This window comes from Meriones unguiculatus, chromosome 6 (assembly GCF_030254825.1).
Source record: "Meriones unguiculatus strain TT.TT164.6M chromosome 6, Bangor_MerUng_6.1, whole genome shotgun sequence".
NCBI lineage: Eukaryota > Metazoa > Chordata > Mammalia > Rodentia > Muridae > Meriones > Meriones unguiculatus.
The window spans coordinates 15225207-15243495 of record NC_083354.1 but is presented as its reverse complement, the minus strand read 5'-3'; the positions used below and the strand labels follow the sequence as shown (position 1 = coordinate 15243495).

Sequence of the window (18289 nt, the reverse complement as noted above, 5' to 3'; positions counted from 1 at the left end):
TGCCTGAATAATTGTGAATATTTGGCTAGTTCCTGGTTCCCAGTTAAACAATGACCTTCTCAAGGACCCAGTTTCTGTCTTTGTTTTTTGTTTTTTTGTTTTTTGTCTAGAATATTTATGAGAGTACTTAACTCGGATTATCTATTTTACGTTAGCACACTGAGTGGCCAACTGAATAGGTAACTTTTTTTTTGTCACCATTTGGTATATTGAATAACAAACCATAGATCAACTGACAGCTTAAGAATAGTTTTGAAACTGGCTTTGAACTGACAACTCACAGAATGGCTTACGCTTAGCGGCAGTGAAGCTAGAAAGTCACAGGGTCTGAACGCCATTAGCGGTTTCCGCAGTTTCTTCTACTTTATTCGTGAGCCCCTCTTACTTACCAAACTGTGTAATTACATCTAAGAGCTACAGTTACCGAGAAGAGAGGATCTTCTGAACTCTCAAAAAGTCTACTATGCCCAGGGGGGTAATTTACGGAATTTAAGATTAACAGTCAGTGGTGCTGCAGAGACACTTTACTGGTTAAGGGCACTTCCTGCTCTTGTAGGAAAACCAGGTTTGGTTCCCAGCTGCCATGTTTCCAGGTTCATAACCACCTGTAACTCCAGCTCCAGAGGATTCGGTCGTACCTGCTTCTGGCCTCCACAGGCAACTGTATACAATGTGTCACATAAATTCACGAAGGTGAGCATGCACAGACAGACAAACAGGCAGACACACACACATACTCCAGGGAGCATCTACTTTTGTATTTTTTTTTTAAAGACAAAACTCTAATAAAAATCGGTGTCTGGAGAGATAACTCAGCATTAGGAGAATGCACTGCACTGGCCGAGGGCTGGAGTTCAATTTCCAGCTCCCTCGGCAGGCCGTTCACGACAGCCTGTAATGCCAGCTTCTAAGGATCTCCTACCTTTAGCTTCTGTGACCGCCTGCACTCATGTGAACCGAGGCACATACGCTTACATATGGGTAATTTAAAAAAAATGATTAAAAATTAAAAAAAAAATCATAACAAAACTAACAAAAGCAAGCATTCACCGAAATAAAAGCCCAAACCTAATACTTGGCCTGCAATCTTCCACGATGGGTAGAGTTTCCCCAAATTGCTTCATTTGTAAAGGTAATCGGAAACCAACACTTTATAAAAATGGGACCTCCTTTAACAGCATCGCTCAGCCCAGTATTTCTTCAAAGAGAACTTGTGATACGATTTATTCTATCTGCAATTCCCACAGGAAGTGTACCTCGCTAAGCGGGCAAGATTGGTCTAAACCCAAGCACACCTGTTCCCCCAGTGACACTTGTGAATACAGTTACCAAATGTCATTTCCTCCCCTTGGAGCTAGATCAGAGATGGACAAGTGTTCTCTGCCGCCCAGCGTACTCATCCTGCTTCCCAACATTCTTAGCTTATAATGAACATTGAGAGCAGCTGTTAACCTCACGGGTTGTGTCTTCCCTGTAATGGACAGGAAATGAAATTCAAATCCCCATGCAAACAGTTTTATTCAGTTAGTGCAAATTTAAACAAGATAACTCTTCACACTTTTGACTTGGCATAGGAAATGAGGTCTGACAAGCCATTTAACCTCTGGGCACCTTAATTTCTGTGAGTCCTGTTGAATACTGAATTACTTCATAAAATGTTGGACAGCTTAATATTCTAATGAGCATGAGAAATGAGCACATTCAAAAAAAAAAGTCTAAACTTGTAAGTAAAATGACTCAATACAAAGAAGATGGAAGAGATTGATAGTCAACTTCTAACAGTTACTTACATTTTTACACAAATTATCTACAGATTTGAGATCGATGCCAGCCTGGTTTGGTTAATCAAGTATTAACCAAATGTGATGGATTAGTTTTCATTGCCAACTTGATACAACCTATGATAGCCCGGGGAGAAGCAGTCTCAGTTTGAAATTGTCTTGATCAAGTTGGCCTTGGGAATGTCTGTGGGGTATTTTTTTCTAATTGTATTAACTGAGGTCTTAAGACCCATCTTGAATGTGGGCAGCAGCACTCCCTGGCCCGAGGGTCTGGGACTGTGTGAGAGTGGAGGGCGGTAAGCCGAGTACAGGCAGCAAGCCAGCCAGCGAGCCCGAAATAACTTATTTCTCTCCCCTCTCACTGGCCGCTCCAAGGTCTCGCTACTGTGATTTCCCTGACAGGATGGACTGGGACTTGGAATTGAAAGCCACCTTAGTCCCTTTCTCCCCTAAGATGTCAAGGTATTTCCCGAAGTCCACGGGAAATGGAGGTGGGATATCAAGACATGACATTTGCACAATGTAAAAACCAGATGCAACAAGGCATGGGCATTCCAAATTGAGCAAAATAAAAGTTAACAAACCGTGTCTTAAAGGCGGTATATGAAGAGGCTTACTTTTTTCCTCATTTATAAAACAGCAAACGTTGAATCTGAGACTTCCATTTCTTATATTCAAGACTGTTTTCTAGCTAAATATATTCAAGTCTGGAAGGTATGCTTTTAAAACTGATTTGAAGGTCAATTATACACTTGTTCCTGTATTTATACTCACAACTTGTCATATTATTTTGGCAATAAAATGTTTTATTGACATACACTTCAGTATGTCATCTGCATCTCATTTTAAACAATGTAAGAGAAAGTGCTATTAAAACTCAATTTTAATATCTACATCTCTTCTATTACATTTGTTCAGAAGAACATGATGTTTTCACTCTTGAGACTCCTGGGTTGATTCTACACTAGTCTCCATAGGCGAATGGAAATCGATCAAAGAAAGGGCAGAATACCAATACCATCACTGCATTGCCTTCACAGCTCCAGTATCAAGTTCCCATAGAGATAAAGAATGAGAACCAGTAGATGAAAAGGCGGGCTGGCAAGATGGCTCCCTGAGTAATGAACGGTGCTTGCTGCCGAGCCTGCTGACCTGGGTTCAAGCTCCATAACCCCCATGGTGGAAAGAGAAAACGAACTCCTGCAACCTGCCCTCCAGCCTCAGCACACACACATGAAGTAAATACACAAAAATGTAATATGTTTTTAATCAGAAAGCAATGAATTCGAGTGGGATTCAATTACAAGCAATAACTAAAAGACGAGTGAATATTTAAAATACTAGTATTGGTTAGTAACCGGTTATGTATCGTTTGCGTTATGCTGTGTCTGCGTGAGAGGAGAAGGCAGAGCTGCACACTGGGTAAGAGCCTGTAAGCCAAGCACTTGGAAGGCCGAGGCAGGGTTCACATCCCTCCTAGGCTGCTTAGGAAGTTCCAGTTCAGCCTGTGCAAGGAAAAAGGAAGCGGGGGTTGGACCTGACCTGACTGAAATTGATGGCTGTCAATCCGCAATGCCGGGAGCTAATGCATTGCTGAACGGTAGGAAATGGAAGTGTGCTAACCACTCAGGCGATCTGGAGAGAGCAGAGTGGAGATGCTGTAGCTGGTACTAGCTTGACGGAGGAGAGGAAGGAAGGGGGGCGGATAACATTTTGGAGGCAGAAGAGAAGTAATTTGTTTGTGGATTTCTGTGGGTCCAGAAACAGTGGCAAGGCAGAAGGAATACACGGAGCAAAGATGCTGACAGCTGCAGCATTCCCTTCCTTGTGGACCACTGAACTGCATGACCAATAAAGCATTGCAGAATTAGTAAGGTATGGCTTCCCACACTCTACACATACACACTTATGTATATATAGACGTAACACACTCACACACACACATAATTTATTCCTCACTCGTACATTACATCCCGATTGCAATTTCTTCTCCCTCCACTCCTTCCAGTCTCCCCCACCACCTCCTCTTCCCCCCAGATCCACTCCTCCTCCATTTCGCTTCAGAAAAGAGTAGAGCTGCCAGGGATATCAGCTGAACAAGACATCACACAAAACCCCGCGCCGTCGCTGCTCGCTGCTCTTTATTTTAAAACCAAGTGGAAGATGGGAACCAGAACTAGAATTTTACTGTTACAGCCTGACAGGCAGAGGAGAAACATCCACCTAGACCTTCATGGACTCTTCGTATATTGACCCCATGGCAAAGAAAATATCTGAATGGGCAATGTGGGACCTGCCAGGTCCGTGGAGCTGGGGCTCTGGAAACTGAGTTCTATTTACTCGAGATTCTGCAAAACTCACCAATATGGAAAGCAGAGATTCATAGGCTACTTCACTTAATTTTGGAACACAAGGGGCTGTTCAACAAAAGGACTTGCTTATGCTGCTAGTGAGAGGCACATTCATAGTCTAAGCCAGCAGTTTACTTTTGCTTTTGCTGTTTAATTATCTTTTCATTTGGACCTAGAGAAAACGGGTTAAATCATGTATTTACTCTTATGTCTATCAAAGGAGCTCAGCATATCATGCAGGTCATAATATTTTAACTATCTTTCCCTGAAGCAGACAGTAAGGTGAATGGTGGCCAGTTAAAGGTGGACAGCAGTGTCGCAGGCCCTCACAGATGTTCGTTTTGCTTTCCTGTGACCTGAAGGGCAAACGTCTTCATTGATAGTCACTGCGTTTATCACACACATTGTTTATCCTGCCTACTCCAGACACAAAGCAAGCAGCTTGGGTTTCATTACGAAGAGGATAGGAAAGCAGGAGGGAGGACACGGAAATTCCGGAAACTTTCAGAGGAGGATAGTGTGAAAAGAATCTGCTGTGTGAAGGTGGCATGTTCCCAAGTGCAGGCAGTTGAATTGATCCTCGTGCTTTCCTTGAAAGCAAGGATGACTCAAGTCTCTCTGATCCTGAGAACTGTTTAAAAGGTGAGAAACGGACGGTGATAGTGTCCATTGAGTCACCCTTTTGGCTTCTGTTTATTTTCATGCAGATGCCCTCACTCACTGTACTGTACTTTGCCCTACTTATGTGTATTTCAGTTCGTCTACACCACAGCGTTCCAAATGGCTGTATGTCTGGGAGGCCCTGAGTGCTTTTAGGTGCTGAAGGGAAGGCAGTAGAAGGAAGTGACATGAGGGAAGAAATATCCAAACTAGCAAGAGCAGGAGGTCTGAAGACACTGATCTACCCAATACCCACTCTCATGGATCTTTAGTTTACCATCAAATGACACTGGGGATTTTATTTTCAGGTAACAATTTTATTTGTATTTATGGAATTTGTATTTATGGATATATATGCGTGCCTGTGAGTGCAGGTGTCTGCAGAAGACAGAGTAAGGTATCTATCAGAGCCTCCGAAGCTAGAGTTACTGGTGCCTGGGAGCTGCCCAATGTGAGTGCTTGGAATCAAACTTTGGTTCTCTGCAAGAGCAGCAAGACTCTTCATGACGAAGCCATCTCTGCATCCCTGCCAAAGAGTATTTAATAGATGTTTTTAGGTATTAAGACTGTATAACCTGACAGTGGATTTTATTGGCCAGCCTGTGGTATCTGTTTGATGGCTGCAAGTTAGCTTTATCCCATAAAGGGAGTTTTACTGTATGTTCTGTGATTCCTGCTACTGTAGAGTGGATTGTTGTGTATTAGGTGGTTATCCTGAGGATTAGAAAGCAAACCAGAGTTATAGAAGCTATGATATTACTAACATGAGCTAGACCAGATAGGAGAATCTTGGAGGAGAAACCAGGAAACCTTATGGGACACCATGGTACTCTTTCCAAGGTTAGCAAGACAAAGATGACCATCTCTTCCTGACTTTGTTATCTCTGTGATCAGAAGGCCAACAGCAATATAGGTAAGTTCTTTAAGTGACCTGAGAGCTATATTTTGGGGAACAGATAATAATAATTGTAACAGGGTTTGAAAAGAAGCTTCCTCCCAGAAATTAGCCAACATAGATGATAGGGGAACAAGCACCTTCAGAACGTATGGATCATGCAGTTGTTTATAAGTTGAAGGAAAATGTACATACAGTACATGATGCTGAAAACCTGAAAGGCCACTCCAAGAAGCCTCAACAGCCTGTAACATCCAATGAGTACCTAAGGAGTTGACCACAGTCATTGGCGATTGAGACACAATGGTAAATCTCAGCCTTCACTTTCAGCTGCACTGTTGAGGATCACTGCTACCCAGACCCCTCACTATCACTTCATGATGCAGAGATGAAGAACAGCCCCTCCAAGCTCAAGCAAGCCCATTCACCCAGGAGCTGCATTATAATGAGGTGCCCATGTGGTCCCTACACAGACTGAAAGTGAACAACCTTGATCAAGGAGACTAAAGCCAGGGGAAAGCTGACTGCCTTGTGCATTTATAATTCCAATGCTGGCTAGTCCAATAGTTTTTCGATAAACTGATTTCTTTTTCTTAATCTCTGTCTGTCTCTCTCTCTCATACTAAGGATCAGGCACAGGACCTTGGGTATGATCCCTTCAGCCCCTAGTTCAAGCACTGATATGAGAATGTTTCCAGTCATGTGTCCCTCACTCTTATCAATCTCAAATATGGACACACCTTCCAATATGACTTGAAGCTCAGCTACAATCTCTTTAACAATCAGTATTTTAAGGAATCCTAAGCAGTCTTTCATATAATTGCTGTCTACAAACTACTTTAGTCCTGTGGACCTTCCCAAACATCTGGCCCCTAACACCTTACCCTGAACATTAGACCTTAATGTCTAACTCTTAATGCCAGGTCCCCTAACACCCTAACATATGAACCCTAATATTTGCCATCCACTTCCTGCCCTGACACCTGGGCCCTAATATCTGACTTCTATCTTTGACTCTTAAAAAGAACTTTGAAGAAACAGGTCTGTTTGCACCAAAGAGAAAGTATCCAGATTTAAGAATCTCCAATGCAGCCAGGTTTAACTAATGCAACGACAAACATGTTTTCCATTGATTTTCTGACTGGTTGAACGTTTCGGTAACATGAATACTGAGGCTTCTGGATGATTGACATGATGATTTTCTTTCAAGTTCTTGCTCCCTAAACCATGCTGGTTAAGGTTATCAATAATTAATATTTGTTGAGTATGTATTAACTGCCGGGCACCTCTTTCCCTCACTCCCTTGCTTGTCTGCCATTCTGTTTTCAATGCTTTAGCTTTAGGATTTCAGTCTGTATGGAAATGTGGAAAGTAAGGATTGGTAAGTGTAACAAACTACAGCAAACTGAAGTGAACACAGAGTGGGAGAGCCCCAGATCAAAGCTGGCCCTGGCTGCAGTCTCGGGAGACGATCAGAAGAAACTCTGCATTAGAGCATGAGGTCAGACTTCTCATCTGAACACCATCTTCTCCCTGTACTTCTTTCCCTGGGCTTTCTTGTGATGCTTAACTTTGGCTGACAGGATTGAAGCAGAGGCCGGGATAGGGAGACCTCTAGTCATGCTCCCAAGGGTTTTCCCAGAGAGGATTAAGAAGGCAGGCGAGACCAACCGTGAAGGTGGGGAAGAAGGCCAGCCAGCTCCAACATTTTCTCCCTCTGCGTCCTGGCAGTTATGATTTGAGTATTCTGCTTTATCATGCTTGCACCATGGCCTAAATCCTTTAGAATATGAGTCAAGACAAACTGTTCCTCCGTCATAGTGCTTAAGTCCAGTGTTTTGTCAGGACTGTCAGAGCATTCTGGTACCAGGCTCCACTCAAGAGGCATTATATCTTCAGCAGTTACATCAATGATTGCAATATTGAATTTGAAAGGTGATTTGTGCCAACCAGGAACACAAAATACATTGCCTCAAACAAGCTGAGCAAAGACGGGGATAAAGCAGCTTTATCTTTTAATGAGAAGCTCGTGAGTTCATGTAGAAAAGATAAAAGGCTGTTTCCTGAAGCAGCCAGTCCTTAGGTCCTAGCCAGCTCTGTTTTGTTGCCCCAACTCCATCTGAGCTACTCACCAGTCCTACTCAGACGCTTTGACCACAGGGCAAATTATGTAAGAACAACACGGCCAGTCTAGGTCAGTGGCTTGAAGCAGTGCTCCACAGTCAATTAATTTTAACAGTGTTTTATGAGACAAACAGGCAGAATAGCAACATGCAAAAGAGGCTGCCTGAGAACTATGCTTAAATATACACCTTCAATTCTTGAGAGACTTTTAGTGCGTGTTTTTCTCTGCTAATCGTTATTCATGCTACATAAGAAGGAGGTGGGGATGCTTCTTGAAAACATTTATTCGGTTGAAACGAAAAAAAGGGAAGAGAGAGTGCCAGATTGTCACATATCTTCCTTCACTGTTAACTGACCCCTGAAGGAGACTCTTGGAAATCCTGGAGAGTGTTTCATTCTTTGTATGGTGACTGAAACATTCTCCTTCCATTAGCACTGTCTTGAAGAGCTTGCAAGGAATGCTGAAGACTCATTTTAGGGTCAGAGAGAGTGCTCAGCTCTTCCAGAGCATGAATTCAGCTCACAGCTACCTGTAACTCCAGTTGCTGCTGGAAATCTGATGTCCTCTTCTGGGAATCTGATGTCTTTTTGGACACATACTGTATTTACTTGTCCAAAAATGTTGTTTGTTTGTTTGTTTGTTTATTGAGACAGGGTCTCATTATGTGGCACATTTTGTCCTGGAACTTGCTATGCAGACCAGACTGGCCTCACACTCACAGGGATCTGTCCGCCTCTACCTCCTGAGTGCTGGCGTTAAAGGGATGGACCACTGTACCTGACTTGGTACTTCTTTTTAAGTAAAGATATTTGCTCTAGTTTCCCTTCTGTTGTGGTGGTAAAACATTCTGATCAAAAGCAACTGAAAGTAGGAAAGGGTTTATTTGGCTTATACTTTGACATCACAGTCCATTACTGAGGGAAGTCATGGCAGCCTGAATATTGCTTGCTGGCTGATTCACAGGCTTATAATTCAGGCTTATAATTCAATAGCCTAGGACCACAGGCCTAGGGATAGCGCTGCCTACAGTGGGCTGACCTCCCCACCATCTCAAATTGCCATCAAGACAATCCTCCACAGACATGCCCACAGGCCAGTCAGACGGAGGTAATTCCTCAATAGAGGCTTCTCCTCTCAGATAACTCAAGGGTGTGTCAAGTTGATAATGAAGGGTATGTAATAAGGTCAACAACCGAATAGATTTTAGGAAGTTTCTGTACCGGCAAACATGGGAACCTATAGGCAGACGGTGTTACCTTGAAATGAATCTAAACCATCGGTTCCTCTGGAGTATGGGTAGAGCCATCTTCCCCTGATCCTTTGAGAAAATGTTCTCCTCTGGTTGTATAGGTAAGGTCAGGTAAACAAAATGATCAGCATGTCCAAGACCACAGACGGGCTTGTCCTTCATAGCTGTTTCTATTGCTCCATTAAGCAGTTGTGGAGTAATTTCTGTAGTTTGTTGTAGACCATATAGATATACTACTGTGTTAGAGGAAGTTTCATCTGAGGGTGTAACACTAGAAACATCTTGTGTGGTTGTGAGAAAAGACTAGGAGGACGAGAATCCCAGGCAAGAGGATAGCCATGATGGAGAATGATGAAGACAAGAAGGAATCCTTGCTGACCTTACTCGATCGGCTTAGGTCACTAGAGGGACATTGTGCCAAGAGCTACAACAGGAAGCATGGAGAAGAAGCAGGGGAGGGGGAAAGGGGAGGGGGAACAGAGACTTCACTGCTGACCCTGGAACATTTTAGATGTCCAAATGGAACTCAAGGAGGCCTTCTTGGAGAGGGCAGGGAATGGGCCCATGAAAACCAAAGCTGCTTGGGGGATCTTAGTTGCTAAAAGGCTGGTGGTTGTTCATCTGACTTTTATGAGTGATTTCAGATCCTAAAGAGTTAAATTAGAGTGTTATAAAGCATGCAGTTGGAGGTGGGAGAGATGAGGGAGTTGGATGGGTCAGTCACATGTTATAAAAGAAAGACTTCATTCATACTAAGGAATCTGTACCTGTGAGCAGTGCTGACGTGATTTTAAGAATTAGATAAAAGTTCTCTGATTGTGAGAGGCAGACTCTGGTTTACCAGAAAGCTAACTTGTAAATGACCATGTATGTACCTCATTTGTCAAGTAAGGAGAACATCTGAGTGTTCTTTTTGACGGCATCGTTTACATTTTAGCAAAGCTGAAAAGCGACGGGTCAAGGAGCATGGACCCTGGGTTGGTCCTACTCCATCAGTGAATCTTCCAAAATGGCTAAACACTTTTCTAAGCTGCATCTGAGAAAGACAGGCCCTTCCTTTCCATTTCTCTCAATACAGTTAAGTTCCGTGTGTGACCCGCTGGGACCTGTAAACTCATCCCCACCAGACTCTCTACACTTATTTCTTGCTATGCGCTGAATTTTCTTTTTTCAAATGCTCCATGCTGTGACTCTGTTTCTGTGTTGTCATTTACCTGGGGAGTTTTTGCTCCTCTTTCTTATTCAGGTCTTTGTCAAGGAAACGTTCCTCACTGACAGCTCCTTGGAAGCCGTGTTGAAGCCGTGTTGAAGCCGTGTTGTTTCTACCTCAAGTCTGACTGAGAAGTGTCTCCAAACCCCCATGGCTATCAGCTCTGCCCTCTCCATATGGCAACTGTCTGCCCACAGCAGTGCTTGCAATTCTCCTTCAGAGTCTTGCTGAAAGAAAGGACTGTGGCTAATGTCCTTTTGTACTACCTCACGCTGAGGAGGGTGGAGTCACTTAGTGCTCCCTGGATCACTACATGCTTGCTGATTGTGTCTGAAGAAGGTTTCTACATTGCTTCGTGTTCAAGGCTGGATGTCAGTTGGTGGTCCCATCACAACCTCTGTGTGTAGATGTGAATCTCAGACAACATTTATAGACATAGTTGGCCTAAGTCTCCACTGTTTGGTTTACACTTGCTGAGCGCTGAGATCCTGGTGAAAAGTCTTCCTATTGGCCCTGTGTGAGTGCTGGCCACACTTTAACCACACTTTAGAAGTATTATCTCCAAGTCTATGGAGACAAATACCTAGAACAGCACTGTTCTGCCATCCTCAGGTGTGGTTCATATGGGGGAAAAGTTCCCACAGACTGTTCATGTCTCTGCACATCTCTACAGGTGAAACACATACCATGATTTTTCAGCTTGGGTGGTCTGTTGAAAAAAAAATCTTTTCTTCAGAACTTTTCAATTCTTTGTGACCTTCATCTCCTACCATGTAGTAATATAAGTTATAACTAAGCTAAACACAAAGATCCATACTTTACTGTGCTAATTAATGCTTTACACTTACTCTAGAAAATACAGATAATGTTTGGACTCACCTTCTAGAGCATATTTCATATCGAGAGCAAAGAGAGACCACATGATTTCTGCACTTATTTTTCCCATGTTTAGTTCCTGAGGGAACCTAAAACAAAATACATAATATTAGTGTATTAAAAAAATAATAACATCCCCGCAAATCCAAACGCCTCATGTCACCCATAAGCACAGTTGCCATTAAATGGCTTAGACAGTTCATGTATACTTTCATTGATATAATTTCTTTTTACTGACTTTAATAAGCTCCGGCTTATTAAAGATGGAAAGATCTCCCATGCTCATGACTTGGCAGGATTAACATAGTAAAAATGGCCATCTAACCAAAAGAAATCTACAGATTCAATACAATTCCCATGAAATTACCAACACAATTCTTTACAGACCTGGAAAGAAAAATTGTCAACTTCATATGGAATAACAAGAAACCCAGAATTGCTAAAGCAATCCTCTACAATAAAAGATCTTCTGGAGGTATCTCCATCCCTGATCTCAAGCTGTACTATAGAGAAACAGTAATAAAAAACTGCATGGTACTGGCATAGAAACAGAATGGTGGATCAATGGAACCAAATAGAAGACCCAGAAATAAACCCACACACTTATGGACACCTGATTTTTGACAAAGATGCCAAAACCATACAATGGAAGAAAGACAGCATCTTCAACAAATGGTGCTGGTCTAACTGGATGTCTACATGTAGAAAAATGCAAATAGATCCATACTTATCACCCTGCACAAAACTAAAGTCCAAGTGGATCAAAGACCTCAACATAAAACCAGACATGTTAAATCGGTTAGAAGAAAAGGTGGGAAGAGCCTTGAACTCATTGGCACAGAAGACAACTTCCTGAACAGAACACCAACAGCACAGGCTCTAAGAAAAACAATCAATAAATGGGACCTCATGAAGCTGAAAAGCTTCTATAAAGCAAAGGACACTGTCATCAAAACAAAATGACTGCCTACAGATTGGGAAGGAACCTTCACCAACACTCTATCTGACAGAGGGCTAATATCCAATATATATATAAAACATATATATATGTTAAACAACAACAAATCAAGTAATCCAATTAAAAACTGAGGTACAGAGCTAAACAGAGAATTCTCAATAGAGGAATATCAAATGGCAGAGAAACACTTAAAGAAATGTTCAGCATCCTTAGTCATCACGGAAATGCAAATCAAAATGACCCTGAGATTTCACCTTATACCCATTAGAATGGCTAAGATGAATAACTCAAGTGACAACACATGCTGAAGAGGATGTGGAGAAAGGGGAACCCTCCTCCACTTCTGGTGGGAGTGTAAACTTGTACAACCACTCTGGAAATCAATCTGGCACTTTCTCAGACAGTTAGGAATAGCGCTTCCTCAAGATGCAGCTATACCACTGCTAGGCATATAATTGAAAGACACTCAAGTCTACAACAAGGACATCTGCTCAACCATGTTTGTAGCAGCTTTATTTGTAATAGCCAGAAGATGGAATCAGCCCAGATGCCCCTCAGTTGAGGAATGGGTACAGAAATTGTGGTACATCTACACAATGGAATATTACTCAGCAATAAAAAAAAAAAAGAAAAAACAAGGAAATCATGAAATTTGCAGGTAAATGGTGGGAACTGGAAAAGATCATCCTGAGTGAAGTATCCCAGAAGCAGAAAGATACACAGGGTATATACTCACTCATAAGTAGATACTAGACATATAATATAGGAAAAACATACTAAGATCTGTACACCTAAGGAAGCTAATCAGGAAGGACGACTCTGGCTAAGATGTTCAATCCCCATTCAGAAAGGCAAAGAGGATGGACATTGGAGGAGGGAGAAAACAGAGAACAGGACAAGAGCCTATCATAGAAGGCCTCTGAAAGTCTCTACCCTGCAGGGTATCAAGGCAGATGTTGAGACTCATAGCTAAACTTTGGGCAGAGTACAGGGAATCTTATAAAAGAAGTGGAAGATAGTAAGACCTGGAGAGGACAGGAGCTCAAAAAAGATAGTAAGACCTGGAGAGGACAGGAGCTCCACAAGGACAGCAACAGATCCTAAAAGTCTGGGCACAAGTGTCTTTTCTGAAACTGATACTCCAACCAAGAACAACTCATGGAGATGGCCTGGAACCCCTGCACAGAGGTAGCCTATGGCAGTTCAGTATCCAAGTGGCCTCCATAGTAATGGGGACAGGGACTGTCTCTGACATGAACTGATTGGCTTGTTCTTTGATCACCTCCACCTGAGGGGGGAGCAGCCTTACCAGGCCACAGAAGACAATGCAGCCACTTCTGATGAGACCTGATAGACTAGGATCAGAGGGAAGGGGAGGAGGACCTCCCTTTGCAGTGGACTGGGAGAGGGACATGGGTGGGGAAGAGGGTGGGTAGGATTGGGAGGGGGAAGGGAGGTAGGTAGAAGGGGGATACAAAGTGAATAAATTATAATTAATAAAAATAAAAAATGTTATAATGAAAAAAAAAAAGCTGTGGCGTTGAGCTCCATGCCAAAGTATAAGCTAGAAAACAATACTGCGTGGTTGGAAATAGACATTATTAATTTGGCACCAAAGTAGCAGAGCCCAAAGATTCCTGGGGATGTCTTTGTGAAGTGTTTGGGCAAGATGGCTCATCTGTCTTACCGTGTCTTGTATGCATCCATCTTGAGAGTAGATCAAATGAACCCCAACAACAGATACCGCTTAACCCCAGAGGGGCTCACCACAAGGATGCTTGAGGTGCACATATAGACACACAGGTACACCAAAGCATAGCAATTTATGTGTTTTAATCCCAATCTGGAAAGATTAATTCTGTAAATTCATCCTGTTGAAGCTAGTAAGTATTACCTAAGCACACGCAATGTTGCTATGACCTTGAGCAAGACAACACATGTGCAATTATTATTACACTTTCTACATAAAAAACTGTATACTTCATTGATACCTGACTGAAAGATACACATCAGCATGTCTCATAATATCCACTCATATTTTAAAATGTGCATTTATAGGTTGATTTACAAAAACTTAAACCTGAAATTTTATAATGAAAAATCAATAAACATACACACATATATACAAACTAGTCCTCAGCCTTCAATATATCTTATCCATATAAAAATAATCATAGACAAATTATTTTAAGGGATGTGCACAGATGTTGATATCACTCAGCTTGTGTTACATTAATTTTTATGTTGCAAGCAGGCAGAAGTAAAGTTATAAATGATATAATGAATGTTTTGGGCTCATGGAAGAGAAAATGGATAGTTATATTTAATTTTTTTTAAATCAGAATTAAAGTAAGAGCACATCAGGTCATAGCACCTGAACAAAAAGGACAAAATAAAATTATACATTAATTTTACTCATATACATGACTTCAAGCATCTCCATAAAAAAATGAATTCGATGGCTTTTCATGGTTTACTCTGAATTATACATCGGTGTATATCTATATGTATATATGTACATGTGAATGGTGCCCACAGAGGCCAGAAGAGGATGCTAGATCTCCCTGGAGCTGAAGGCACAGCAGTTGTGAGCTACCTGATGTGGGTGATCAGAATCAAACTCAGGTCCTCTGTAAGAGCGGCAAGTGCTTTAACCACAGGGCAGCTCTTCAGGATCCAAATTCAGTCTTACATCCAAGCCAGTAAGATTACCATCAAAAAGATTTCTTGCTAAAGGACAAGGTTAGTTCTACATTCACAAACTAAAGAACGTAATGTAACAATCAAAGGACTGAATGGAAAGAAAAAGTTATGGTCACTGTACCAGATGCAGCAAACACATGTGGCAAACGCCGCCATCCATTCATGTAGAGTAACCAGCTTCTAAAAAGCTGAAATCAAAGTAAATTTCATTCATTTCATAAAAATGAATCTCACAGGCCCTTGCCATAACAATCCTATAAACATAATGCTAGCTGGAGCTGAGGCCAGAGTCAGAAGAAACAGGAGCTGGAGACCAGCCTGGGCTGTAAGCCAAGTTCAGAGCCAGTCTGCTCTAAAGAGAAAGATGCTATCTGAAGAAACTGCAACAACAAAACTTTTGGACCTCATGGTTAATGATCACATTGTACTGTCAGGATCAAGGCAATGATATTTATTCTTAGTTTTCCTATTAAACATCACTGAAAGTCTGCAATTCTGTAAAAGAAGCAGAAGACAGAAGAAAGACGGGCAGGGAGGGGGGGAGGTTGCATGTCAAGGTTGATGCTATGACACTATGCAAAGAGGATGCTCAACACTCGACTAACCAACCACGAGGCTTCTCCACTGACATAATAAATGGAATTGAGCTGGATTTATAGTAAAATGGCAGGTTTATTGGGGCAGCTCTTGGGTGGGTTCACCTACCTCACAGGAGGGGTGTCAGTGAAGTTGCCATGTGGAGGGAGACAGAACAGCAGGGAGATGGTCAAAGAGAGAGAAACTGCAGCACAGAGAGAGAGAGGGGACAGATGGAAGGAAGAGAGGAGAGCAGAGGGGGAAGCGGAAAGGAGTGGGAGAAACAAAATGTCTGGAATAGCGAGGAACCTCTGGGGGAAAGGAAACCTTGACCCTGAGCTGAAAAGTTTGGGATAGAGGGCTGGGTATGGCAGCCATGCCCTATAACAGGTAGGGACTGAGGGATGCTGGGAGAACCTGGAGACCAGGTCTGCTTTGATAAACAGGCACCTCAGCCCCTTGTCCTAGGCTGAATACCAGGACAGAGTGCTGAGAAGACCCTGAAGGCTTTTCAGGGTGGGGGTTTTTCACTCTGCTTTCTCCTCCTGTGAGGACATGGTGTTTAGAAACACAATTACAATTAAGATGGCCACACTGCTGGCCACAAGTATAAATCAGTGAACAAGAGCTTAGGATACAGCCCATCCTGTAATTTCCTCTCAATGCAAGCCCTTCATAGCTTAGGAGGAGAAAAGATGAATCGTGGCTTTGTGAGAAGGAAGAAGCCATGAATATCTATCTGCTGGAGGCTGCAGAGTTCACAGGAAAGACTCTGCAATACCTGAATCAGAAAACTTCAAAACACCGCCTCTAGAAATCAACCATGACTTTGCACAGTTTTCACAGTTGTATGCAAACTGTCAAGGCTCAGTTCCAATCTTTAAAAAATTGACTTAAGGGAGCTGATGAATACTGTTGAATCTCCAACCCGGAAAACGCCAATGCAAATGAAATCACCCTTTAAAATAGAGCGACACTGGAAAAAAAAACCAATCTACATAATAAATAAACCGGCAATATCGATATGAAAAGAAGTGTTCTGAGTCAGCTGGTTAGAGAAAGAAGAGGCTGACGAACAAGTAAATTAAAAAGAAAAAGAAAAACAAAGGAAAAACCTAAGGCTCAGCAGTTAAACGCAAGCATTGCTCTTGAGGGCGACCAGCATTCAGCTCTCAGTACCTACTTCAGTTGGCCAGCTACCACTGGTAACTCCAGCTCCAGAGAATGCCACTCTCTCTTCTGGCTTATGTACTTCCATGTACACTTGCCCTCCCTGGCCCCAGACATACACACATGAAAATAAAATATATTAAAAAATAAAATAAAATAAAAATATACATTAAAAAACCACAAAAATCCTAAAAAATACAGGAAAAGAAACGCCTACTTTAACAACATTTTAAGACATTTTAATTAATGTGGCGGTGAAGTACATGGTTTCAGACCACAAACTGTAACGACGCTGTCGCAGTGGCCTCCCGTTTCTGTAAAGGGCTTCGCCTCTTACACAGGGCAGACACTGAACCCTGGACTCCTGCCTACCGGATCCATCACCACCAACATCGAGTGATGCAGTAGAATAAGATGTAGCTGTCAAGGAGAAAAGACAGAGCTGCCGGTGGCAATGTTTTAACTGTGTGATTGCAGGATTTCCTCTCACAGCAAGCTTTAATTTACCTAGCATTGTTTTAGGAAATTACCTTTAGGCTGCGGAACTTCTGAGAGTAACACCTTCACTTTCTCAGTTTTTGTCTAGAATTGCAAAAGTATTTCTTTCCGACTTGGGCCATGCTATTTATACCCAAAGATGACATCTTGCTATATTGAATATTTTTTTAAATTGCATACATGCGTGTGTGTGTGTGTGCGCGCGCGCGCGTGCATGCAGGCACACACTGTGTAGCTGTGGAGGCTAAAAAGGGATGTTGAATAAACTGTAATTAATAAAAATAAAAATAATTTAAAAAAAGGGATGTTGAATCCTTCGGAGTGGGGTCCCGGGGAGCTGTGGGCCATCACAAGTGGGTGCTGAAAACGGAACCTGGGTTCTCTGGAAGATCGGTAAGTTTTCTAAACTGCCGAGCTCTCTCTTTGATCCTTATATCAAGTATTTTAGGTCAAAGTAATCTGGCAAATGTCACTCGTGAAAAGGCCTTTCTCTGCTCAGGGAGAGCTTGGAGGACCTTGGCTTGGCAGGTGAGACGTGCCATCCCTGCGCCCAGAGAGAAGGAATGTTCACTTGTGAGCCATACAAGGCAGGACGAAGACTCGCTGCCTCCCCCAGCCAACTACGCTCTCACAGCGCTGAAATGGTATGAAACTGATTTCTGATTCCCCTGCGACTCTCTGTTCTCCATCTCTACCGTGGAAACACCCGATCTATCCGCTGCATTGTCCACTCCCAGGACTACTTCCATGCCCTGTAGGATAGACAGCAGCTACATTTATGGACATCTCTCTTGTTAGTCTGTCCTCTCGCAGGGACCCCAGAGGCGAACTCGGAAGAGCGGAAGACACAGATTCTCCCTATTCCTCTCCCTCAGCATCTCTCTACCACAAAGTACCGCCGCGGCTATAGACGTGAATTTCCTTGCATATACTTGAGGAAATATTAACTGTAAAAGTGCAGTTTGTGAGAAAGGCAAGCTTACAGTTTACAATCTGATTTTGTTGCTTTTTTCCTATCCTGGAGGGAAAAGGAAGAAAAAAAATGCGTTATTATGAGCAAAACTAAAATAGATGAAAAATGGAAACCGTTCTTCCCATGAAGAGACACTCCACTTTCCTTATGGGTTTTTCTAGTTGGTTTGTTTCTCTTGGGTAAACTTTTAGGTTTCAATCTTTAGTATTAAAGACTTATTTTTATTCTTTTCAATTATGTGTGTGTGTTGTCTCTGCATGGCAT

At 42.4% G+C, this 18289-nt stretch overlaps 1 protein-coding gene across 3 annotated transcripts in view; it reads right to left on the bottom strand.

Moving 5' to 3' along the window:
• The window catches only part of Unc13c (unc-13 homolog C), a 483555-nt gene that overhangs the window by 130904 nt on the left and 334362 nt on the right, over positions 1-18289 (bottom strand). For all 3 annotated transcript variants that reach the window (XM_060384763.1, XM_060384762.1, XM_060384764.1), the window contains exon 18: positions 11151-11236. In XM_060384763.1, coding sequence (XP_060240746.1) covers positions 11151-11236 — 86 coding nt within the window. The remainder of the gene's footprint in view (positions 1-11150; positions 11237-18289) is intronic.